This window comes from Pleurodeles waltl, chromosome 4_2 (genome assembly GCF_031143425.1).
Source record: "Pleurodeles waltl isolate 20211129_DDA chromosome 4_2, aPleWal1.hap1.20221129, whole genome shotgun sequence".
In the NCBI taxonomy this organism is placed as follows: domain Eukaryota; kingdom Metazoa; phylum Chordata; class Amphibia; order Caudata; family Salamandridae; genus Pleurodeles; species Pleurodeles waltl.
In genome coordinates this window covers 895,141,912-895,166,310 of record NC_090443.1, presented here as the reverse complement: position 1 = coordinate 895,166,310, position 24,399 = coordinate 895,141,912, and the positions used below count along the sequence as shown (strand labels likewise).

Genomic DNA, 24,399 nt, shown 5'->3' with positions numbered 1-24,399 from the left:
GCCAAGAAGGTGAATTAATTAACGGCGCACAACTATATTTATTAAAACAGGAAATTGCAAGATGAGAGAGCAAACACGTTTGGCGCAAGCAGTATTTTTGAGTTATTCCGCTGTTACATTTTAGTATCACTAAACAGTGGGACTGATACGTCCTTTAAATATGGCCGCCTTGTTCGTCCATTCAGGGATAAGAGGCGCGCTGACACAATTGTTTTTGTCTCCAAGGGGTGGCATCTAAACTGCAAACACAGAGGAAGGACAGCACCAGTTTCTACCACATCATCTTGCGTCGGGTCCCCCTCCTGTTTGCAGTGTCTGGTCCGAGTCCGGCGGCGGCTGGAGGCAGTCTCTTGGATGCCACACATAGGGGGTTTGGCTGCGTCCTTTGCAGTCACCCTCGCAAGCGGGCTGTGCGTAAAGATCGCTGCGGGTGGAGAGTTGTAAAGTGTTGGGGATCCCGGCCTACTGTTCAACATGGGGCAACAGCACGGACGCTTACCTGCACCCCTCCGCAGTGCCAGTAAGCAGCAGTGACCAGGCGCACGGGGCTCAGTATGGGCAATTGTCTGAAATCCCCCACCTCCGATGACATCTCTCTTCTGCACGAATCTCAGTCCGACCGGGCGAGTTACGGGGAGGGAAATGACTTGGACCAGGAGCCGCCGCCGCCGTACCAGGTACAAAGCTTGGGGGGACCAGGCATCCGGCAAGGGGCTTAAAATGTAGAGACTAGGAGCAGAGGTTGGGTAACACAGGGTTGTAGGGATGCCACCTTTCCCAGAGAAAAATACCGGCTATTTGTTCACATTTTAAGCGTTTTAAAAGGCCCGGACATTGCACTTAAATATATTTTTAAACAAAGCCACAGGATTTCATTTTTAACACTGGTGTATGTATTTATTTTAATTAACAGTAAGGTGTCAATAATGCAGCTCTAGAACAGTTTAAAGTGTTTTCTTTTTATGGTTACTGTTTTAAGTATCTAGTGACAAGGGGAAAATAGCGTTTTTAGGAAATTCTCTTAGTTTTTTGTTGGGACATTAAAGTATGGGCCGTCCTTGTTAGAAAAAGAAACGGTCGGTACCGATATAGCACTGCGCCTTGAGAGGATTGCATCACTGTACAGGCGAACCCATGGGAGGGATAAGCTATGCTGCTGTAAGGACTTGGACGAGTGAGAACAAGAACTGTGCAACGTTTGGGGTTAAACTGTGCATACCACAAAATGGGGGAGGCCCTGGAAATGGATGTGATGACAGTTCCGCCTACGACACAAACGGTGTCTGGAGGAACAAAAAGAACACTACAATAGGAATAAACAATCTTTTGTAAGAAGCCCTACCTACTATTGCATGTTAAAACATAGTCTGTGTTGTGAAATAATACGAATTGGGGAGGGACAGCACTGTTTATACCAAGTATAGAGCACGGGGGGCAGGACACAATCATTAACGTTCCAGGTATAGAGCCCAGACGTTAAGCTAAAACGGTTCTTTGTAACCCGCCTTACTCAGTCCTAATAGAAAATGATAACTCCAATACGTAAATTAAGAAACTGGGTGATGATCACGGGGTAGAGGGTGATACCAAGTCCTTAAACCAGGCGGAGCACTGGTTCTTAACCTTTTGACTTCTTTGATACCCCACTTGAAAATTACCGGAAGCCAGGGACTCCGGCCTGAGATTTTCAATGATTTGAGCCTGTACAAGAGCGTTAAAGACTAAATCAAGCTTTCATAGAAAACACAAATTATGAAATATTTTATTTAGTTTGCAAATATAAAAAGTCAAATTTGTTAATTTTAATGGTTGAGCTTTTCCAAAATCAATTGAGGCCACTCATTGCCCATACTATATTCTGTTTGATGCGCTTCCACTAACCAATCTGAGGATACAAACTTAATTTTTAGCCTTCATTTTCAAATTCCTTTACATTTCGAGAACGTGCTCAAATTTTCTATTTTTGCTTCTTTTTTTACATACACTTACATATGCTAATATTTAATTTCCAAGCTGTAATAGACCTCCTGAATAAGAATCGCGGACCCCCTTGGGCCACAGGGTAAGAATCACTGAGGTAGACCATATGTGTTTTGTGAGAAGTTATGGTACTATAGGTTATTCTTATAGTTTGGGGAGGAACACTCAGGCGGGCCCCTTGCAATTCTGCCGCTTCAGCTATGCCAGCTGGTCATAACATTTAAGCAAAACAGCTCTGTAGGAGTCTGGCCTGGCTTATAGTGGGTACCTTGTGGTACTTACACCTTGTGCCAGGTCCAGTTATCCCTTATTAGTAGTGTTCTAGCAGCTTAGGCTGATAGAGGTAGCTATAGCAGAGCAGCTTAGGCTGAACTAGGAGACATGCAAAGCTCCTACTATTGCACTTATATAGGTACTATATCATAAGAAACACAATACTCAGGGTTACTAAAAATAAAGGTACTTTATTTTAGTGACAATGTGCCAAAAATATCTGAGGATATACTCCCTTAGGAGGTAAGTAAAATACACAAAATATACACACAAACCAGAATCAAGTAAGTAAAACAGTTAGAAAACAGTGCAAACATTGTAGAATACAATAGGATGCAATAGGCCTAGGGACAACACAAACCATTTACTAAGAAAGTGGAATGCAAACCCACGAATGGACCTCTAGGCTAGTGTGGTGTGTAGAGGGTCGCTGGGAGTGTAAGAGAACACTAAGGGTGTCCAAGATACCCCACCCCAAGACCCTGGAAAGTAGGAGTAAAGTACTATTTCCCCAGAAACACACTAAACTCGTGATAGAGGATTTTGCAAAGACCACAACAGACTGCAACGCACTGAAGACTGATTCCTGGACCTGAGGACCTGTAAAGGAAGGGAACCAAGTCCAAGAATCGTGAAAGTGTCCGGGGGGCAGGAGCCCACTAAACCCCGGATGAAGGTGCAAAATGGCTGCCTCTGGATGGAAGAAGCTGAAGATTCTGCAACAACGAAAGGTGCTAGGAACTTCTCCTTCGTGCGGAAGATGTCCCACAGAGTGCTGGAGGATGGAGAGGTGTTTGTTTGGCAAAAGAATGTAAACAAGCCTTGCTAGCTTCAAGAGTCGCAGTTGAAGAAAAAGGTTGCTGCCCGGGCCCAGGAAGGACCAGGATGTCGCCACTTGGGAGAGGAGACAGAGGGGGCCCTCAGCAACGTAGAGAGCCCACGCACAAGAAGGTAGCACCCGTACAAGTCCTTGAACACAGGTTCAAGAAGTCTGAACACGCCGGTCGTCTCAACACTGCAAAAGAGGGTCCCACGAAGCCGAAGGTCAGCTCAGGGAGTTGAGCAATGCAGGACAGAGTGCTGGGGACCTGGACTTGGCTGTGCACAACGGATTCCTTGGAAATGTGCACAGAAGCCCTAGCAGCTGCAGTTCACACGGTGCACAGGATTACTGTCTGGAGAGAGGAGGCAAGGCCTCACCTCCTCCAAATTTGGACAGTTGGACCACTGGACAGTCTGAGCCACTTGGGTCCACCACCTGTGTTCCAGGGGCCAGGCTTGTCAGGATGAGAGGGGTCCCAGAGTACCGGTGACGCTGAAGTTTTGGTGCCTGCTGAAGTAGGGGGAAGATTCTGTCAACCCACGGAGATTTCTTTGTGGCTTCTAGTGCAGGATGAAGGCAGGCAGCCCCGAAAGCATGCACCACCAGGAAACAGTCGAGAAAGCCGGCAGGATTAGGGGCTTCAATGTCGCTGGTAGTTTTCTTGCTACTTTGTTCCAGTTTTGCAGGCGTTCTGGAGCAGTCAGCGGTCGATCCTTAGCAGAAGTCGAAGAGAGAGGTGCAGAGGAACTCTGGTGAATTTTTGCAAGTCATTATCTGAGGAAAAGCCCACTGGAGACACCCTAAGTAACTCTCAGAGGAAGATTGGCCAACTAGTCAGGTAAGCACCTATCAGGTGGGATCTCTGACGTCACCTGCTGGCCCTGGCCACTCGGAGGACTCCAGAATGCCCTCACACCTCTGGATCCAAGATGGCAGAGGTCTGGGACACACTGGAGGAGCTCTGGGCACCACCTATGGGGTGGTGATGGACAGGGGAGTGGTCACTCCCTTTTCCTTTGTACAGTTTCGCGCCAGAGCAGGGACTGGGGGTTCCCTGAACTGGTGTAGACTGGCTTATGCAAGGAGGGCACCATCTGTGCCCTTCAAAGCATTTCCAGAGGCTGGGAGAGGCTACCCCTCCTCAGCCTTCAACACCTATTTCCAAATGGGAAGGGTGTAACACCCTCTCTCAAAGGAAATTCTTTGTTCTGCCTTCCTGGGACTGGGCTGCCCAGACCCCAGGAGGGCAGAACCCTGTCTGTGGGGTGGCAGCAGCGGTAGCTGCAGAGAAAACCCCAGAGAGCTGGTTTGGCAGTACCAGAGGTCCATGCTGGAGCCCCGGGGATGCATGGGATTGGCACCCCAATGCCAGATTTGGCATGGGGGACAATTCCGTGATCTTAGACATGATATATGGCCATATTCGGAGTTACCATTGTGAAGCTACATATAAGTATTGACCTATATGTAGTGCATGCATGTAATGGTGTCCCTGCACTCACAAAGTCCTGGGAAATTGCCCTGAACTATGTAGGGGCACCTTTGCTAGTGTAAGGGTGCACTCACACTTAGTAACTTTGCACCTAACCTTCACTAAGTGAGGGTTAGACATATAGGTGACTTATAGGTTACTTAAGTGCAGTGAAAATGGCTGTGAAATAACGTGTGTGTTATTTCACTCAGGCTGCAGTGGCAGTCCTGTGTAAAGGTTTGTCTGGGCTCCCTATGTGTGGCAAAAGAAATCCTGCACCCCATAGGGATCTCCTGGAACCCCAATACCCTGGGTACCCAAGTACCATATACTAGGGAATTATAAGGGTGTTCCCGTCTGAGGGGTTTGGCAGTAGCTGCAGTGAAAACCCCAGAAAGGCAGTTTGGCAGTACTCGGGTTCTGTGCTAGAGACCCGGGGGATCATGGAATTGTCACCCTCCAATACCAGGATGGTATTGAGGTGACAATTCCATGACCTTAGACATGTTACATGGCCATATTCGGAGTTACCGTTGTGAAGCTACATATGGGTATTGACCTATATGTAGTTCACATGTGTAATGGTGTCTCCACACTCGCAAAGTCCGGGGAAATGGCCCTGAGCTATGTGGGGGCACCTTTGCTAGTGCAAGGGTGCCCTCACACTTAGTAACTTTGCACCTAACCTTCAGCAAGTGAAGGCTAGACATATAGGTGACTTATAAGTTACTTAAGTGCAGTGAAAATGGCTGTGAAATAACGTGTGCGTTATTTCACTCAGGCTGCAGTGGCAGTCCTGTGTAAAGGTTTGTCTGAGCTCCCTATGGGTGGCAAAAGAAATGCTGCACCCCGTAGGGATCTCCTGGAACCCTGATACTCTGGGTACCTAGGTACCATATACTAGGGAATTATAAGGGTGTTCCAGTGTGCCAATTGAAATTGGTATAAGTGGTCACTAGCCTATAGTGTCAAATTTAAAGGCAGAAAAGCATAAGCACTGAGGTTCTGGTTAGCAGAGCCTCAGTGACACAGTTAGTCACTACACAGGTAGACACATTCAGGCCACAAACTATGAGCACTGGGGTCTTGGCTAGCAGGATCCCAGTGAGACAGGCAAAAACAAACTTACATACATGTAAAAATGGGGGTAACATGCCAGGCAAGATGGTACTTTCCTACATGCTGTCATTCTATAATTTTCATTCTATGCGCCGTTCTTGGAGCAAGCACATCCCTACATAACGACTGCTAATGCCGCCTGTTTGTAGCTCTTATCCTTTGTCTTTGCATTGCCAAAGCTTTGCCTCTCTGTCCTCTAGCGTCACAACCTCTCATGCTAGACTATTTGGCATCTCTCTCAGTGAGTGCCCACTTCTAGCTTCAGGAAAGATGTGCTCGTAACTATTTAAAGAACAAAAGCCGTTACACATTATGGTCCTGCACTTTGCTACCTTGAACCTCACAAACTCCTGGCAGCATACAGTCCCTGCCTACCTTTCCATAACTTCTTGTCTTCCTTCGTTGCCTCTGCTTGACACGATTGTCTTTCGTATATCCTCATAGAGTCGTGGTCACACTCAGTGTGGACAGCGAAAAACCCTACTGAATTCATTCCCATCCGTCGGTATTTGTGGGGCTGTACCCCTCATGTATGTCTGCAGTCATCGGTGTGCTGGAGCTTGGTTTAGTCACTAGTTATGAGCACATTTGCGGTAATCGTTCTCGTGTGTCTCTCATAACACTCCTTCTCTCGGACTGACAGACTGGTAAACTTTGTAGCATACTTGGAAGTCTTCAATATCGCCAACAGCCCACCCACTTCAGTTACACCGCATTACTGTGATAGTGCGGTAGGTATGTGTTTGAAATGCTCTGAACTAGAAAGAATGGAGTATCATGTTAACTCTGCAGTGTGGCATTTACCTCGGCCTCTGCGGTCATCTTTAGTGCATTTTCAGCCCAAGTACAGAACTGAGGGGCCAACGAGGCCTTATGATTGTGCTACCTGCGTCCAAAGCCGGTTGTAGGGATGTCCGGGCGCAGCATTGCAGCACGTGCTTCCGGACCAGAACACCGCGAGGGATGCTGCATTGTCCTCGTTGCATTACCGCACAAAATAGGCGCAGGGTGGCAGTGCCGGGCCTTGTGCAAGGTACGGTTTGTTTGCAAGCAAAGTATGACTTTGAAAGTCAGCATTTTGCTGTCTGTGAGTGAGCCAGACACACAACCCGGAAGTGGAGAGTCTTCTACAGAGGCGAGGGGCGGGGCATATACATACCGTACAGTCTGTGGGGCGGGGAGTGGATACAATAATAGGCAGCCTTGGCTGCGAGCGACCCAGGTGGAGAGTATGAGGAAACGGTGCTGCACAGTGAAATAACGTTCACGTCATATGAGTGCCATTCGGGGGATAATACAATTGCACAAAGTTGCTTACTGAATGTTGAGCGATTTGGATAGCTGTCTGGCTTTGCCACGAAAATCCCCCCCTCTCTTTTATATAGTACTTTAGTGTCGAACCAATGAAACGAGAAAAAGTGGATATTCTTGTTTCTGGGCTAGTACAAGGAAGTGGGTTCGAGCTTTCCAGTGAGGAGGTAGGCCGCTTCCTTGTGCATGGAAGATGTAAGAATCTAGAAGGGGTACATGGCAAATATGGTGGAGTAGGGAATGGTGCACCCCACTCCCCCTCCCTTTTCACATGCCCTGGTAATAGAGGACGTGCACTGGGCAATTGATAACGTTCCTTGAATACATTTGGAAAAGGTCATGTATGGTTTGCCAACTTGAGCTCTGAAACTTTGAGTTTCACATGCACACCTTCTTCTTGCGCCTCGATTCTAGTGTAATAACGATTACTAGGGTGACGCAGGGGTCCACGTGATCATAAACAATTTTTATATACAGTACAGATACACGCATTCCTTTGCTTTCTGTACCAGATAGTAAGTGAACTGTGATTTTAACGTGGTTCTTGCTGATCTGTCTTAGCCATTTTTTCGTTCTCATTCTTTGCATTGTGTATTTGTTGTGGTTGTTGTTCTGAGACCTACCTTATTGAAACTGTAAGCCAATGGGGTGCTAGCTTTCTTTTGTGTTGTGAGGGAACTCGTAAACATGTTTATGCCTTTTTGAACAAAGAAGCAAAGCCCTGTTAGACTGTCCAGATCAAATAATCTGTTTCCCCTTGACTATTAACGCACATCACCATGAATTATTTTTTTTAGCTCCTGATTGTGTTTTTTAATGTGGAATTAGATCCCAGGAGCGGGTTAGCTGACTTATTTGATGAATAAACATCCTGCCTTCTAGTGGTGGCGCTTCTCTGTAGCAGTTCTTGGATGACATCACCGTCTGATGCCATTCGTTTCTTATTTACTGGAAATAGAGAAGGAGAAACCACCTACTTTCTATGGATAGACTGCACGCACTTGTCTGTAAACTGTGATCCAACATCTGTTTTAGATATGCAACGTAAAACCTGACCGAGGGGGGGGGGGGGGGGGTCTTTTTTGGGGGAAATTAGGTCATAAATGTTTTCTTTTTCCAGACTGTCATATTTTCCAAGTTTGTCCTGACTCCACGTTCCTGAATTGCACTAGCTGAAACAAACAGCCGATGCTGTTTCCTGAAGTTAATTCTTTTGGCGCTCAACATTGTGCCATTGATGTTGTTTCAAAAGGGGGAGATTGAGAATGAACCAACCTGGAGCTTTCTTGGGACTCGTGTTTATTTTGTTCCCGAAAACAGACCGCGCACATCTTCTTTGGATTGATAACTTTTGATTTGCGACCTAGATTCCTATTCTAGAATTTTGCTTGCTACTTTCCTTTAGTTTAACCAACTTTTAAAACATTTGTGGTCTCTGTTTAAATAAATAAAGGAAATCGTTGCCTTTTATTTTTATTTGATTGATTTTAGTTATTTCCCAGTGTACTTAACCATGTTAAAAGGTGTGCTGTAATGTAGATTTTCCTAGTTTATGACGGAAAGTCTTAATTTTATTAAAGACACAGAGGCAAGTATTATGCATTTCTTTTCTCACTTTATTCTATAGCAGCAGTCAAGAAGAAACTACAAATCCCATGAGGCTAACACAAACAGCCAATGGGATTAGAAACGTAGTACAAAACATATCCACCAATGGGGGTACACCTATACCATTATGATGTCACTTGGCTGCAAGCAACCCTCTTACTTGCGAACGAAGTCAATCGGAGGTAAATAAAGTGAACAAGGAACAAAGAATAAATAAAGCCATAACAAATGAAAACATGTCAGAACAGAAGTCTAAAATTCCATTAAGGTAGGTATGCTCCGATAATCCAGAAGGGGAAGATCTAGAACTTGAAGGGATCGAAGAGTTCATCTGGAAAATGGTGTTGGAACAGGATAGACATCTAAGTCGCCGGTTGATTGGTGGAAACTGGCGCTGGAAGAAAGGGAGGGAGAAGGCAACATTTATACCAGAGGTGGGATAATACTCGCCTCCGTGTCTTTAATAAAATTAAGACTTTCCGTCATAAACTAGGAAAATCTACATTTTATGACAAGACCGGAGGCTTCTATTATGCGAGTTAAAGCATATTAATTATATTGAATGAAACACTATCAACAGGTATGCAATAAAAAACTTTAAATATATTAGCATTAGACCAATCTGCAGATTTCAGAATATCCTCCAGACGAGAACCGGCCCAAAAAGCTTTGGAAGCCATAGCCCCTCTGGAAGAAGGAGCTCCAAATCTGGAAATGTCGATACCTGCTAAGGACATGATCTACCTAACCCAATGGGCCAGCATAGCGGAAAAAACAGGATTATAGGGTTTCCTGAAGGAGATAAGGAGTTGGGAAACAGACGATGTTCTTAAATCTGCAGTCCTTTGTTTGTAAACTTTTAAACATTGACCCACACATAATTTCGGATGTTGTGGAAAATAAGGATAGAAAACTGACGGTAGGTTAGTCTTAGTCCGTCGTACAACCGAGAACAACAAGAAGGAGTGAATTGCCGATTGGCGACGTCCAAAGCTTTAACGTCAGATAAACGTTTGATGGAAACCAGACATAATAACATTGTTAATTTAGCAGATAACAGTTTTAAGGATAGAACTGGATTGTCAGGCAAAGACATCAGGAATTTTAAAACAACATTAACGTCCCACAACTGACTGTACTTAGGTAGAGGAGGTTTGGAAAATTTTACTCCCTTCAAAAGTCTGCACACCAGCGGATGTTCACCTAGAGGTTTCCCGTTGACATGGATATGATTAGAAGATATGGCTGATTTGTAAAGGTTGATAGTGCGGAAAGCTTTACCTTTACTGGCCTCTGCAGCCAGAAAATTGATTACAAATATTACATCTGCTGAAAAGGGATCGATATCTTTTTCCCAAACACCAGCTGTGCCATAAAGACCAAGCTGATTAGTAGGCCTTCTTGGTGCCAGGGGCCCAGGAATTTGAGATGTATTGAGAAGCTTCTGATGAAATAAGAGGGAAAGATTGTGAATTCCCGAAATCTTCCAGGTGGATAGGGTGAGGATGTTGTCCACAATAAGGGGGTGGGGACGATGAAGAGGGTCCAACAGTAGGTCTGGGAAGGATGGAAGGAGTAAGGGAAAATCCACAGAAAGTTTCAAAAGAGTGGGGAACCAAACCTGGGACTGCCAAAATGGGGTTATCAGAATTATAGTGGCGTGCTGATGTCTGAGATGTGCTGGCACCCTGTTGATCAAGATGAAAGAGGGGACGGCGTAGTTGAGGGAAAGTGACCAATCCTGTAAAAAGGCATCTGATGCCAAGGCTAAGGGATCTGGGCGCCAGCTGTAAAAATGAGGAAGCTGAGTGTTCAGACGGGAAGCAAAGAGGTCTATAGACCGGGGACCCCATAACGACTGAATTTTAAGGAAAATCGATGGATGGAGTCTCCATTCGCTGGCATCTCGAAGATGACGGGAATGCCAATCTGCTACTGAATTGAGAGCACCTGGCAGATATTCTGCGTGAACCAAAAGATGGTTTGAAAGGCAACATTCCCAGAAGCTCTTGGCTAAATCCGCCAGGGGTTTGGATTTTGTGCCCCCAAGGTGATTTATATATCTGACCGCTTAGATATTGTCCATCCTGAGATGGATTGCACAATGAACTTTGTGTTTTGCTAAACTTTTGTTTGCAAAGGAGCCAGCAAGCATCTCTAAACAATTTGATGTGCAATTTGGACTCCTCGGATGACCAAATACCTCCAGTCGAGATGGGACCACAACAGGCCCCCCAACCCAGACAGCTTGCATCTGATTCTATCTGGGGCTGATGGAAAAATACTTTTCCCGTTCCAAGCATCTAAATGGTCTATCCACCATTGAAGCTCTGTACATGACTCAAGGTCTAGAGGAACGAGGTCCGAATACGATAGCCCCTTCCTCAAGTGTTGGATCTTCAGTCTTTGAAGAGAACGGTAATGAAGGGGACCGGGAAAAATTGCCTGGATGAAGGAGGACAGAAGACCTACTACTCGAGCTAAAGATCGGAGAGCAATGAGAGAGCTGCAAAGGATTTTGAGAATTTCTGATTTAATGGATTTTATTTTTGCAGTGGGTAGAAGAGTTGCCGAAAGAGAATTGATCTGGACTCCCAAGAGTTCTATGACTTGAGTGGGAATTAGAAGAGATTTTTCTCTAAGATAGAGCAGGTAGTGTTTAAATGAACAAGAAGAGTTTGAGAAGACTGACTTAGGATGAGGATATCATCCAGGTAAATTAGAAGTCTTATCCCTTGTGCTCTCAAGAAAGCACCAACGGGTTTCCTGAGCTTGGTGAAGCACCAAGGGGCTGACGATAGACCAAAGGGCAGAGAGGTAAAGTGATAAGTTCGATCCAACCATTGAAATTGAAGACATTTTTTGAAATCTGGATGAACAGGAACCACCAAATATGCATCCTGCAGGTCCAGACGGACCATCCAGTCGTTTTGGAGTAGGATATCTCTGAGGTGAAGAATGGTCTCCATTTTGAAGTGGCGATATACCACAAACTGATTGAAATGCTTGAGATTGATAACTGGTTGCATCTTTTTGTTCTTCTTTTGAACTAAGAAAATTGGGCTGGTAAAACCCAACGGATGCGGACGGGTGATTGAAACCGCTTGTTTTTGTAGCAGGGAGTCTACTTCAAGAGAGATGAGATGGACCATTTCCAATGAAGTAAATGTGGCTACGTATTTACTCAAGTCCTTTATAAAAAAAATTCCCCAAAAAGCTGTCCTTCCATTTGTACATGAGGTTGGACGGTTGCCAAATTGATTCATTTGGGGTCTAGTTTGATAAGGAGACCTTTCCTTCGTTCGTGGATGAGAGACGAGTTTGCGTTCCCCAGTAGACAAAAACCACGTAGGACCCACAATGACAATTCTTCTGGGTCTAAAAAGGTGCCTTCCAACCTGGCCGATTCCACCAGGTCAAAGATCCGTGTAAGTGGACCAATGACGTCCAACAGCTTGTCCTGACAGGACGACCATGCTTTGTCAACCCCTTTACGAGGGTCCTTGCCCAATTTGGTGAAAAAGGTCAGCAAAGGATGATCAATAGCAGGAGTGATGGTAGCCTTGTGAGGAAGAGCCAGTCGAGGGCATTCTGACTTTAATTTGGCTCTCGTTTGTTTGTCCAGAGGGGAAAATAATTTTTGAGCCACATAACGGCCCACATGGTCTGCGGAAAACCATTCCGTTGAGTTGGGATGGAGAATATGTGTTGGGTCAAACATAGGGAAACCCTCTGCATCAAAAAGAGAAGCAGCCGAGGAAACCTTAGGTTTCTTTAAAGGAGGAACACATAATGAACATTATCATCCTTGTCAGAAATATAACAGTCGGAGTCTGCATCAGGCATGTCTTCATCCGTATCAGGGATGGCAGAGACAGGTGGAGTAACATTATGCGCTTTAAATTTACGTTTTAAAGTTGGTTTAGAAGAAGCCATATTATTATACTCCTTGGCAGGAGTCTTATGAGGAACCGCATCCTCTGTCATATGTGAGACAAGCTCACTATCCTTTTGCGCCAGAACAGTTGCCTTGGGTGCTGGGCGCTGACTGCATTCCCCCGCAGTTTTGGGCCGAAGATCTGGACAAAAGATTTGAAAAAGAAATTCTCAAATTTTTAGATAATTTTTGGATGGAAGATGACACTGCCTGATGTACAGAACTCCTAATAAATGTACAGAGTTCGTGTCTGATATCCTCCAAATCGCTAGGAACACCCTGTTCCATTTCAGAAATATCAGGTTCCATATCAGAAAATGAAAGAAAACAAAGCTTTGAGCCCTTTTTGAGGAAACCCAGTCAACACAGGGTTAAAATTGAGGAGAAAACGGGCAGGAAGCCAAAACTCCTCCACCGGGTGGAGTTTCAGCCCCAGGTGACTCGCTGGCACAGTAGAACAATTATTGCCGGTCGAACTGGAAGGAGCCAAGCAGGTCGGTGCAGAAATCCGTGAGGAACGGCAGATAAACCGACAGGAACGCGGAGAGCGCTTTCTCAAGGGGTTTCCCTCGCCTCAGGAGCAACCCGAATGACGGTTGTTGCCTGAGTCGAAAGAGAATGTTGGTACGCTGTGTGCGCGGAGCAGACTGACATTTTAGAAATGCAGCCCAGGAGCAATGCAACGGTTGCTGCCTGGAGCTGAAAATAAAATAACCCGAGCGTGAGCGGAGTGCTTAAACATACAACATATAACAATAAAACAGTAATAATCTTAAAAGACATATAAATAAAGCCAATAACTTGAGAGAAACGTGAAAGGTGAACTTATCTTGACTGCAGCAGCAAGAAAAGAGGGCTGCTTGCAGTCAAGTGACATAATGGCATAGGTGTACCCCCATTGGTGGGTATGTTTTGTACTACGTTTCCAATCCCATTAGCTGTTTGTGTTAGCCTCATTGGATTTGTAGTTTCTTCTTGACTGCTGCTATAGAATAAAGTGAGAAAAGAAACGCATAATAGGAGCCTCCGGTCTTGTCATAAAATCTGGATTGTTGGCTTTAAAAATAAATACTGTGCTCTGCAAAGCCATCCGGACGGTCTAAGATCTTACACTGCGTTTTACGTTTATGCTGGTATCAGAGTGTTTTGCTGGAGAGTGGTTTGTTCTCCTGACCCCTTTCATAACGTATAAGGGGTGACCAGATTTTGAAAAGGAAAATAAGGGACATGTCAGACATAAAAGTAGGACTAAAGCCCTTAGTCTCACTTTTATATTCGACCTGCCCTGTAAATGTGTGTGTATATGTCTTTGTGTGTGTGTATATATGTGTGTGTGTGTGTGTGTATATATATATATATATATATATATATATATATATATATATATATATATATACACACACACACACGCACGCAGAGGAGCAGGCAGCAGCAGACGGGTAGAAACCAGTACATTACTTTGTCGGTTATTTAAGACTGTAGAGCTGCATGTGAAAGGAGAGCACACCTTTCACTTCTGCCTTGCAGGTTGACCTGACCTTTGTCCCAAAAAACTGGATATTTCTTTTAAAATTAACATAGCATTCACAGGTTGACCTGACCTTCGCCCCAAAAACCGGGACATTTTATTTAAAATTAACAGAAACGTTCGGACACCGGGACAGTCCTCTGAAAACCGCGACGTCTGGTCACCCTATAACCCACTACCAAAGATGGTGCTGTGCTTCCTCTCCCCTGAAGGTGACCAAGCTGTGCATGGTAGCAGGCCACACTTTGGTGTGCTGCTAAAGGGTTCAGCCTAGGGTCTCTTCTGTTTATATCCTTTTTGCATCTGGATGGAAGCTGATAAGCTCTCTTTAACCATCCAGTGCCCCTTTCCTTTACTGAACTGCTCCTCTGATACTTGACCCCACAGTTCAGTATATCTCCCCATCTTTGAGGTGAGCTCATGCTTATCTGTTTGATGATTATCCTGTATCAGCTGTGATACCTTTGTGACTCCCCTCATGGTGTACTCTATGCCAACCTCGAGCCTGTACAGCCACATTGCATTACAGCTTACATGCACCATTGCCCCTTTTCTTTCCTGCCCAGTGCAATACAATTTGTAGATTGGGTTAATTTGTATAGCAACATCACACTAATTCCTAACCAGATTTTTATATAATGATCATGTTGCTACTAGCTTTTATTTTTTTTAGACGTGGCTAACCTAGAAGAGGAGGTAAATAACCGAAAACTTCCGTGATGCCATTTAATTACTCCAAGATTTTCCTGCTGAGATGATATATTGACAGGCCACTTGGCCTTTTTATCAAAAAGTCCCTACATTGATACCAACCTATATGTTGGAATATGATTCTTGGAAAGTTTTTTTTTTTTTTTTGATGACGTAGCTCTGTGACTTACCTCTTCCAAAAATATGGTTCTTTGCTGTTGAGGATATTATGTGGACTAGATATAAATTTAAGGGGCCCTACTGGGACTCTGGTGATTTGGGGCACCTTTCATCCTTGTTGTCATTGACCAGATTTACACAACAGGCCGTAAAACTTTACAAGAGGAAAACTATGGCACCAGGCTTGATAGGAGAAATACATGTTATTATACAAGCTGCGTAACGCTCTGGCCCCTCTGACTCTGAAGACCTCTAATAGATTCTGTCCCGCCACGTGATGGGAAGGGTCCTCCCTACTTACGACATCACAAACAGTTGATTATCTTATATAAGGAGCACACTGAGCACCCTATGTATAGAGCCCTTGGAGAGCAGAGAGCCTTCACCTATTGCTTAGCACCCTGTTGATCTCTGCTGGAGATTGGGGGCACCTCTGAGGTCATGCCTTCTGTTACTGAGCTCCTCTCCCATTGCTTCTCAATTGCTGGGCCCTCCCAACCAGTATGCTACTCGGAGCCTCACTAACAATTTTGTCTGCTTTGTTCCTTTCTCACCATGATTTTGTTGCAACAACCCCACCCCCTTAAGCGGTTTCCCTCTTTGTTTACATCTCCTGGAGGTCGGACGGTAAAGGGGATCCCGGGGGACACTGGGACAAATCCCTTAACACTGCTGTTTACTGAAAGCAACATGGCTCATCAACCTAAGTACACCTTCCTTGCATTGAACATCCACGGCATAAATAAACCCACCAAGCGCTATAAAATTCACTCACTATTATAGCTCCACAAAGTCCATGTTGCTTATCTCCAAGAATCTCACGTTGACCTTGATGTAGGTCTTCATTGGCAGAAAAACTGGAGGGGTCAGGCCACCAAATTCTCCACCTATGCCTGGGGAAGGGGGGGGTGCTGATGGAAGACATGATCTGGATTTGAGCAGGTATCCCCATTGTAGTCCATGAATTGGTTGTAGACCCAGAGAGCAGGTACATGCTCGTTCTTCGGAAACTAGGTGCCAATCTGGTGGTCTTAGGCAGTATATACGCTCCACACACAGCAACCCACATTCATGGACCAACTATCCACACATTTGGCAGACTGGACCCACATCTTCTGGCTCCGTGGAGATGACTAACAACATGCTGGACATAATGCTTGACAAATCCTCCACCCCCCCCGCCCTTCCTTTCCGAAAGCGTAGACTACTATGAATGCTGCCACTGTGTCCGAGAGCCTATGCCACTGGTCCTTTTCTGACATCTGGCAACGCCGTCATCGAACGCCTCCTTGTATTTCTTCTCTTCATCAATGCACAATCTGTATGTGCTCTTGTCCAGGATGGTCTGCACCGTTAGAATTACCCCGATCTCTGTGGCTGACTACATGGGGAGAAGTATTTGTTATCATAGCCCTATGGTGTTGATCCTGACCTGAGGAGCCCCTGTGTGCTAGTTCCTAGGCGGCGCATCCCTGTTGTTACTAGACACCGGAGTCCTGAGGGATACACTTGTAACTCACCAAACAGCATTCTTCAAAAATAATGAAGGATCGAGTCCCACAGGGCAACTGTATGGGAGGTGAGGAAAGTGTTCATCCGAGGCCACAGTATCCAAGCGGTGGTGGGTATCCATAAGTCCCATCAGTTGGATTTACCTTGGTTGAACTGGGACATAGAGATGCAGAGCGTAAAGATGTGTCTGACCCTTCTCTCAGGGCGATATTGGGAGAACTTCAACAAGGAAGAAGCACACTTAATCCCCCCCACTTCAATCACTGCCCTCCACGACAAGACAGGCACTCTGGCTTGTTTGCAGTAGGACCTTTGTCAAACTCTGTTTTGTTTCTATAGAGAGCTCTACGGTTCTGCTCCCAGAGCAGTTCCTGCTTGCAATCCACAAGTTCCTAGATCTCCCTAGATTTGAGGCCCTCTAGTCCTCCCAAGTAACCACCTCAACAACCAGAAGAATAAAGCCACTATAAAAATCTTGTCTCGGGCAAGATATTCGGCCCGTATGGCATCTCTGTAGAATTCTACAAGCCTACTCTGGTACACTTGCTTCTAAACTGGTGCAACTCTTCAAGGAGGCAGGTACTCTGCCTTGCTTGCTCAGGGAAGCCTATTTGTTCCCCATCCTGAAGCCACAGAAGGCGCCCCCCCCCCCCCCCCCCTTGATCTTTCATCCTAAAGACCAGTTGCCATACTCCATGCTGATTAGAGGATCCTCAGTAAGATCCTAGCTGACCGTCTGCATGGAGTCTTGACTCTTCTGATCCATCCTGACTAGATTGCTTTCGTCCCAGATCGGAGTACCTCCAGTAACATCTGTAGGCTCTATAGATTCATGGGTGTAGCCCCATAATAATCCCCTGAAGCAGGTGCCTTGATCTTGGATCTCAAGGAAGCATTTGATTCACTTAAATTGAGCTACCTCTTTGAGGTCCTCTGTCCCTTTGGTTTCAGGCTCGCTTTCTATGCCTATTATAACTGTTATACACAGACCCCGCAATTAGGGTCAGACTAGGTGACTGCATATCTTGACCATTTCAGAAACATCAGGCAGGGTGAACATGGGGCATCCCTCTCCACGCAATTTCCCTTTTCGCAGATAACATTCTCCTTTAACTGAGAGACCCTTTAAGTAGGTCTCAGCGGGAACGCTCATATTCAGGACAGATTCAGGCAAGCCTCAGCACTCCAGGTCAGCAAGGGGAAATCTTGCCTTTTCCCCTTATGGTGTCTTCTGCACCCCCCCCACCCCCCCCTGGAAAGATTACCTTGAGGATGCACTGCTACAATGGGAGGACACCACAATTAAATATCTGGGGACCAATATATATCAACGTTGATGAAAAGGCTCTGTGCAAGGGGAACTTGGGGAGGTGCATCTCTTCCCTCAGAAGTCAGATATATTTCTGGCAAACGCTCCCACTCTCAATTATGGGGCACATGGCCATCTTTAAGATGGGGATTCTCCAAAGGCTCCTATATTTTGTCAGCCGCCCCCCATCTATTTAACTTGCAGACACTTCAGGGACCTTGATGCAATTTTAGGGGACCTGATATGGGTCAGTAATTGCAGAAGGGTGGCACTGGCCTCTCCGAGTCTCCCGGATGATCGGAGGGGTTTAGAGGCTCTCAACTTTGAGCTTATTACCTAGCAGCCCAACTGCAGTGGTTGGAGGATGGCTCTCTGGTGCGGCTCTAGAAGAAACTTACGGAATGGCTAAACCCCTTAACATCACTGAGGTATTGAATATGGTCCCGTCTGTGTCTCCTCTAAATTACTCCGGGTAGCTCTGAGATGCCTGGCACAGCTTTACTTGGTCACAAAAACCCTGTCCCCTTACACTTCCAGCATTCCTCTTCGGGGCCAATCCGCACAATGCACTATGCTAGACTGGACCCGCCTCAGACACTGGAGGGGGGGGGGGGGGGTTGCAACAGACCTGGGAACATTGGGGGACATAATCCAGGATGGCCTACTCTAGCCCTTTCAGGCCCTGCAAGACCAGTGTACCCTACATGAAGGGCAGTTCTTAACGCATGATCTTACAAACTGTGCTTACATATCAGATGATTAAATGAAATGAAGCAAAACCCCGTAACCCATGGACCTGGGTAATTAAATAAACGCTTTCAAGTTTTATACATCTAGACTGACAAGTAACTGGTAGTTACTTATCATTGTTTGGTTTGTTTTGTTTTTCAGTCACCCTCATGGCCCTTTCAGGTTTTATACAGCGGTAACTTGATTGGCAGTCCCGCTGTAAAAAAACTTGAAAGCGCAATGAGCGTGACTGAAAAACAATAACTGGTAGTTACTTGACATTGTTTTGTTTTTCAGTCGCGCTCATAGCGCCTTCATGTTTTTTACAGCGGGAACTCTGATAGTATTTGGACGCTTTATGCCAATTGCTCCAATACTGCCATTTAAGAGAAGGTCGACTTAAAAATAAAAACAAAAGTAGTCCAGAAACTATCCATAAAACATGGATGCTGCATATGTTCACATTAGTTGGCTGATGCTCTTGAGGAGGGCTAAACCCAGGAAAAGGCATGAAGTATGCATGCCTTTGACAAATGAAATTGAGTTTGAAAGGTAAGCCCTGAATGAATGAAAGTAATTGGTGTGAAATGGGTGTAGTTAAAGCCCACAGAATCGATGACAACAGATCTAAAGTGCTTGTGCACTCGACCTAAAAAGTTAAAATGGGCTACCTTTTTGAAAAATGCCAAAACTGTGGTGAAAATTTTATTTATTTATTTTTTTCTTTTTTTTTAATTCCACTCAGCACGTTCCTGAAAGCTGGGAAGAAGGTGACTTTAGCACATCAAACCGTTTGTTGATGCCATTTTTATGAAAAAAAAGAAACAGAATCTTTTATATAGACCACTGTATTCCTATTTTTCCTCAAAACTCACAATTTAGCTATATTTTGGCTATTTTCTCTGTCTCCCACAGGAGAACCCACAAACTCTGGGTACCTTTAGAATCCCCAGGATTGTTGTGGGGTGGGGGAGAACACAGGTTTGGCATGGATAGCTTATGTGGAGAAAAAGGTATGGAAGCCCAAGCGTGAAGTACCACAAATAGTCAAAATAAGGCTTATCATTTGGTGAAAAAAAGGCCTAGTAGCGAAAGGGTTCATATATGGTAACTATCCGAGTCCGTCAATGGCGGCAGAGTTGTGACCAGTGATTTTTGCAGGCTGTTTGAGGGTCGTTGTTGTCAGTTGTATGATTGCTCTAGTTTATGTATGTATGTATGTATACAAATGTTAATCAATGACATTACAACAAAGACATCCTTGTATTGCTGTACAAAGGACGCATGCACTGCACAAAACACCAGATGTTGCTGCATTGCAGGGTTTCTCTTACATTGCTAGACCATTGCTAGAGACGTAAGAGCTTTTAGTCTGACTGAATACTTTTGAGTGTTTGTTTTTCGTAAAGGATGAGTGTACATTTTTGTTCTAAGATATGGTACCAGAAACTGACCAGGCTGAATCTGAAGCTTTTGCTTGAAGGAGTAGGTGTACAGTGAGAAGTGTGCCGGAGAGGCAGTTGGCAACATGAATAGCCTTAAGAATGTGTGACCTTTCACCGGTGGACATGTCTAGAATACTGCCAAAATGTTCTGTTCATCCCCTTTCAAAGCGCACGAGACGACAGCCAAAAAGTATCGCTTTTTACGTGCAGATCCTTTTTCGCAACGCTGACTCATTCACCATTTAAACAATGCCTGTATGCAGTTTAAAAAAAAAATAACATAAGCCTTTTCTCAGATCACCTCTTTAAAAATTCTTATTTTTGCAATTTGTGGCGAAACTATTTGATGTTGTATGATAATGGTAACTCGGCTGCAAGGGCACCTTGGCTAATCTGCAGTTTGCCTCAGCAACAAAAAATACCACTGATAAACTCTTTCACCTTGAAAGCATTCTATTGTACTACTGCACGTTTTAGTCCATACTGGTCTGTATCGGTTCTCACTACCAGTATATCGACCAGCATAGAAGAAAAACACGAGTTTCTATTTACACCCAACAATCTGTTGCACCTTGCTGAGAAACCCGCTAAACACCAGTCTACGCTGGGATCGGTTAGGGTTTCACAGCTTATTTTGTTAACATTGAACTGCAACCGGGCAAAGTTCCTGCCCAGAGAAATTACATACATGCGAAACAGGTAGACTGACCTGTTGTTCCACAAAGTGGCACGTTCTGCAGATCGGCTTTTTTGCGACATGAAAGAGCTTCAGTTTGAATACAGAGGAATGTTAGGAAATTGTATGATCATTTTAAAGGTGGGAATATTGCTTGTGGCAACATGATGTTGTTCTCAGCAGTTACTTGGGGTACTATTGCTGAAGAAAATAGGCTTCACCTGGCAGTCGGTCCCATTGGGATATATTTTTTTAGGCTAAAGAAAAAAAAGATTATGCCATGTAAATGCTGAGCTGTTTAAATCTGTTCCCCCAGCATTTTTTGTTTTTGGTGTGTTGTAAAACTCCTCATCACTCTATTAAAAACTGAGAACGCAGGAAGAGCCTAGTCTTAGGCCCTCATTACGAGACGAGGATAAATTCCGATTCCGCTGCTAATGATCGCGATTCTGAGCATTAAACCTGAACCTCTGGAATTTTTCCTAGACAACTTTATCCACGAAAAGCACATGCAATGTACCTGTGGAAGAATGTTCAAAATGCTAGAAGCATCAATACACATCGATTCATAACAGATTGCTACAGTTATTCCTCAGTTGAGGGTCAGAATTCACAATACTGCAGTAGTATTACACTGATAGTGTGCCTGGTCCTTAGTAAGTAAACTTACAAGGGGATGTGTATAGGTCGATGAACCTTTTGAATCGCATGGAGTATCCTAGTCCTGCAGTAACCATTGAATCAATAACCAACATCAATAATCAAGAAGTACACTCTATGAAACCACAAATAAAAAACATACTAATCAAAAATAACCACTACTCACGAAAAGGGTTAAGTTTTATTCCCTACAATTCTAAGTCATCTGTTAGTTCAAACTTTATTCAAATCAACTCTTTATTAATTCATTAGTTAAAAGACATCTCCTAAAGAAAACATATGCAACACCATAAGCTATGAATATACGCATTAATAATGTAATTCAGCAATTAAGTTGTTTGTCAACGTCACCCCTAACAGTCTACCTAACCAAGATTAGCATTAGCATGGGGGTCTTCATGCGAAAAACAATTTAGAAAAAACATTAATTAGGTACATTTTTCCAAAGTGTGAATCTTTATAAACGGCGCAGTTGGTACCAAGAAGAAAAGGCACAAAATCGTCAGTCATATTTTAATAGCTACCTTTCCAGGATGGATCAGCAACAAGTCAGTCTTCGTCTCCAGATAGTCAGCTTCAGATCAGGCTCACAGTATGAGCCCAATATCAGCACCTCGGACAGTGTCTCCTCTGACGTCATCAATTTTCTCCCCGCAGTTCTGATTCCTCACCCCTTGTCATGACTTTTTATTAGGGTCTCCCAGTCCATTCCCCTAATTGCTAATTGGTCTGTTGGTCAACAGATATGACTTTAGCCTATTGTTTTTGTTTACTGAATCTACTAATTTTAATAAACTTCAAATTACACGAAACGGATTGGTTCTTCTTGCGATGCCCTCAACATCTGGCCCTTCAGGTATCAAAATTGTTGCATATGGCTCTCCAGTCAGTGCCTCTATTGTTCAAGTCCTGGGAAAGTACATTTAGTCTGCTCTACATGTAATTGTATCAAATTGTCTTCACCATCTCCTGTCCGCCGGTACATAGCAGAATGTTCTAGCTAAATAACTTGAACTTCGAGCAGTTCAAGGCTGCAGTTCACGATTTCCAAGTCCTTTGCAAGGTGTCCGGTTTCTCCATGTTCAGAGTGTGCAAGGCCCAGTGGAACTAGGCCTCCAGTTTAGCTAACTTAATACACAAAACAGAGGTTATATGTCTCATTATGACATATTACTTAATTTTTCTCATATTTTCATTATTTTTCTCATTTTCAGCTGTTTTAGTACACATGGTGATCATACCCTGAGGGCACATTTTTGAATATGCACATTATTTTTCTACGATTAATTTCTCTATGCGTTTTCACATTAGTACGACATATAAATCATTAATAATTTTCTTAATTAGCATATCTGCTTCAACAACAGCTAGCAATTATCAGACCCTCGGGTATCTGTAATTCTGAGTCCAGAATTACCCAAAGTAAAAAGGTCCATGTCTTTTGACTAAAATGCATATCTCTGAAGTCGGCATCTTTTCTGTATATAACACGTTAGTGACATTGCCATTTTCTTTGGCACTGGGTCATAGTTCTTCATTTAAACTTGGGGAGCTTAACACACCTATGTTGCATTATACAAAGTTCAATGAATAATTTGCCCGAGATGTCACAATTCATAGAACAGAATGTCAGTGTTGAGGGATTCTTTGACGCTTTTCCTTCTTGGAACGTTATTGGTATTTTGTCTTTGAAAACACTTTTATAATTTTGAAAAAAAATGAAACGTTGGAAAATTCGAGAAAATAAATGCAAGTGTATAATACCCAGATTTTCAAACTTCAGAAGGTTTACTAGTGCTCACTAAGGCTTCCATTCAGTGATTAAATAAGCTTACAAATAAGCATGCCTTGTTACATGTTAAAGTAACTATTAGAGTTAGGGTAGGTTGTTTTCTTATGGGAGGCAAAAATGCTTGGAAGTGAAACATTAAAATAGAAATTTAATTGTACTATTTTATACATCAAATAGTTTTGTGGACTACTATAAGGAACTTACTCAGAAGATAACTGCTACAGCAGATGCTGCTATCCCCCCACCCCTTCCTTCCTCCCTCCGTGGGGTTGGCCGCAGGGTCTAGCCTGCGGGTAAAACCCTGCTGCTGACTGGTTGTGGTGCGACCCAAGGGCCTATACATTTTTTGTATTGTGCCGCTGCGATACTACCATGAAAGTACACGGGAGCAAGACCATGATAGTGCCACAGATCCCTGCACCACCATGGAAAAAAAAACAAATGTAATTCTTCTTTACCTACAGGAACATTGTTCCAAGTCTCACATGTACATGTGAGCATTACTACCAACAGTGGTTTCAGGCGTAGAGGAGCCATTTTTCTCCCAATGAGTCACATGACATACATACATACATACACATAACCTCGCACAGTGCAGTCTCCCTGTAGGAGGCTGGCCTGGCTTATAGTGGGTACCAATGGTACTTACACCTTGTGCCAGGTCCAGTTATCCCTTATTAGTAGGTTAGTAGTGTTCTAGCAGCTTAGGCTGATAGAGGTAGCTATAGCAGAGCAGTCAAGGCTGAACTAGGAGACATGCAAAGCTCCTACTATACCACTTATATCATATAGGTACTATATCATAAGAAAGACAATATATTCAGGGTTACTAAAAATAAAGGTACTTTATTTTAGTGACAATGTGCCAAAATATCTCAGAAGATATACTCCCTTAAGAGATAAGTAAAATATACACACAAACCAAAATCAGGTAAGTAAAACAGTCAGAAAGTAGTGCAAACACTGTAGATTACAATAGGATGCAATAGGCCTAGGGGCAACACAAACCATATACTCAGAATGTGGAATACAAACCACAAATGGACCTCTAGGCTAGTGTAGAGGGTCGCTGGGAGTGTAAGAAAACAGTAAGGGTGTCCAAGATAGTTCACCCCAAGACCCTGGAAAGTAGGAGTAAAGTACTACTATTTCCCCAGAAACACACTAAAGTCGTGATAAGGGATTTTGCAAAGACCACAACAGACTGCAAAGCACTGAAGACTGATTCCTGGACCTGAAGACCTGCAAAGGAAGGGGACCAAGTCCAAGAGTCCCGAAAGTGTCCAGGCGGGGCAGGAGCCCACTAAACCCCGGATAAAGGTGCAAAATGGCTGCCTCAGTATTGAAAAAGCTGAA

General features: G+C 44.1%; 1 protein-coding gene across 1 annotated transcript in view; it reads left to right on the top strand.

Moving 5' to 3' along the window:
- The first annotated feature begins 222 nt into the window (after positions 1 to 222).
- Positions 223 to 24,399, top strand: part of RNF11 (ring finger protein 11) — a 102,359-nt gene continuing 78,182 nt past the window's right edge. The window contains exon 1 of the mRNA XM_069232687.1: positions 223 to 677. Coding sequence (XP_069088788.1) covers positions 555 to 677 — 123 coding nt within the window. The 5' untranslated portion in view covers positions 223 to 554. The remainder of the gene's footprint in view (positions 678 to 24,399) is intronic.